The 599-nt window shown below is 64.9% G+C and overlaps 1 protein-coding gene across 2 annotated transcripts in view; it reads right to left on the bottom strand.

Annotated features, from left to right (window-relative positions):
• The window catches only part of LOC123166262 (ubiquitin carboxyl-terminal hydrolase MINDY-2), a gene marked incomplete in the record, with an annotated part of 6,791 nt that extends 6,399 nt beyond the window's left edge, over positions 1-392 (bottom strand). Inside the window, 1 exon segment of one of the 2 annotated variants that reach the window (XM_044584035.1) lies at positions 1-392. In XM_044584035.1, coding sequence (XP_044439970.1) covers positions 1-158 — 158 coding nt within the window. 2 annotated transcript variants of the gene reach the window in all.
• Positions 393-599: the final 207 nt, after the last annotated feature.

Below are 599 nucleotides of genomic sequence, written 5' to 3' on the forward strand. Positions count from 1 at the left end.
TTCTGGTAGACGATGGGGGTGCGGCGGCCGAGGAAGTCAACGGCCCTCGTCTTGTGCATCACCTCGGGGGGCTCGAGCGGCTGCGCGGGCTCCGGCTCGGGATCCAGCGCGCCGAGCGGCGGCGCGGGCGGCGGGAGCGGGGGCGTGTCCGCGGACATGGATCTCCCCCGCGATCGCCCGGGGCAGGGGGGCTAGGTCACCGGAGCCCTAGCACCGGGCGGGTTGTCGCCGGCGCCGTAGGAGGCGGAGGACCCCGCGCGCAGCGTCGCCGGGCGGATTGGAGGGGAGGAATGGCGAGGCGAAATCGGGAGAGGAATAGAATACCGAGGAGAGACAGTGGGGCGCCCGCCTGGGTCTCGTCTGTCTGGCTGGGTTGGGCGATGAGGTGGGAAGAGAAGAACGGCCGAGGCAGGGAGGATCCAGGGGGGTATTAGTAAAGTTTCCTAAACTAGGGGAATCTCTATGGGGGATCATTATCGACTAATCAGGTGGTGGCAGTTTACTCGATCTGGTCCCCGCAGTTTGCCGTAATAGGATCCTTGTCCTCTTCCGTGCTATTCTGGTGTCTTCCGACTCGATCCCCGTGCCATTTTGCAATT

The sequence above is a fragment of the Triticum aestivum genome, chromosome 7D (assembly GCF_018294505.1).
Source record: "Triticum aestivum cultivar Chinese Spring chromosome 7D, IWGSC CS RefSeq v2.1, whole genome shotgun sequence".
In the NCBI taxonomy this organism is placed as follows: Eukaryota; Viridiplantae; Streptophyta; class Magnoliopsida; order Poales; family Poaceae; genus Triticum; species Triticum aestivum.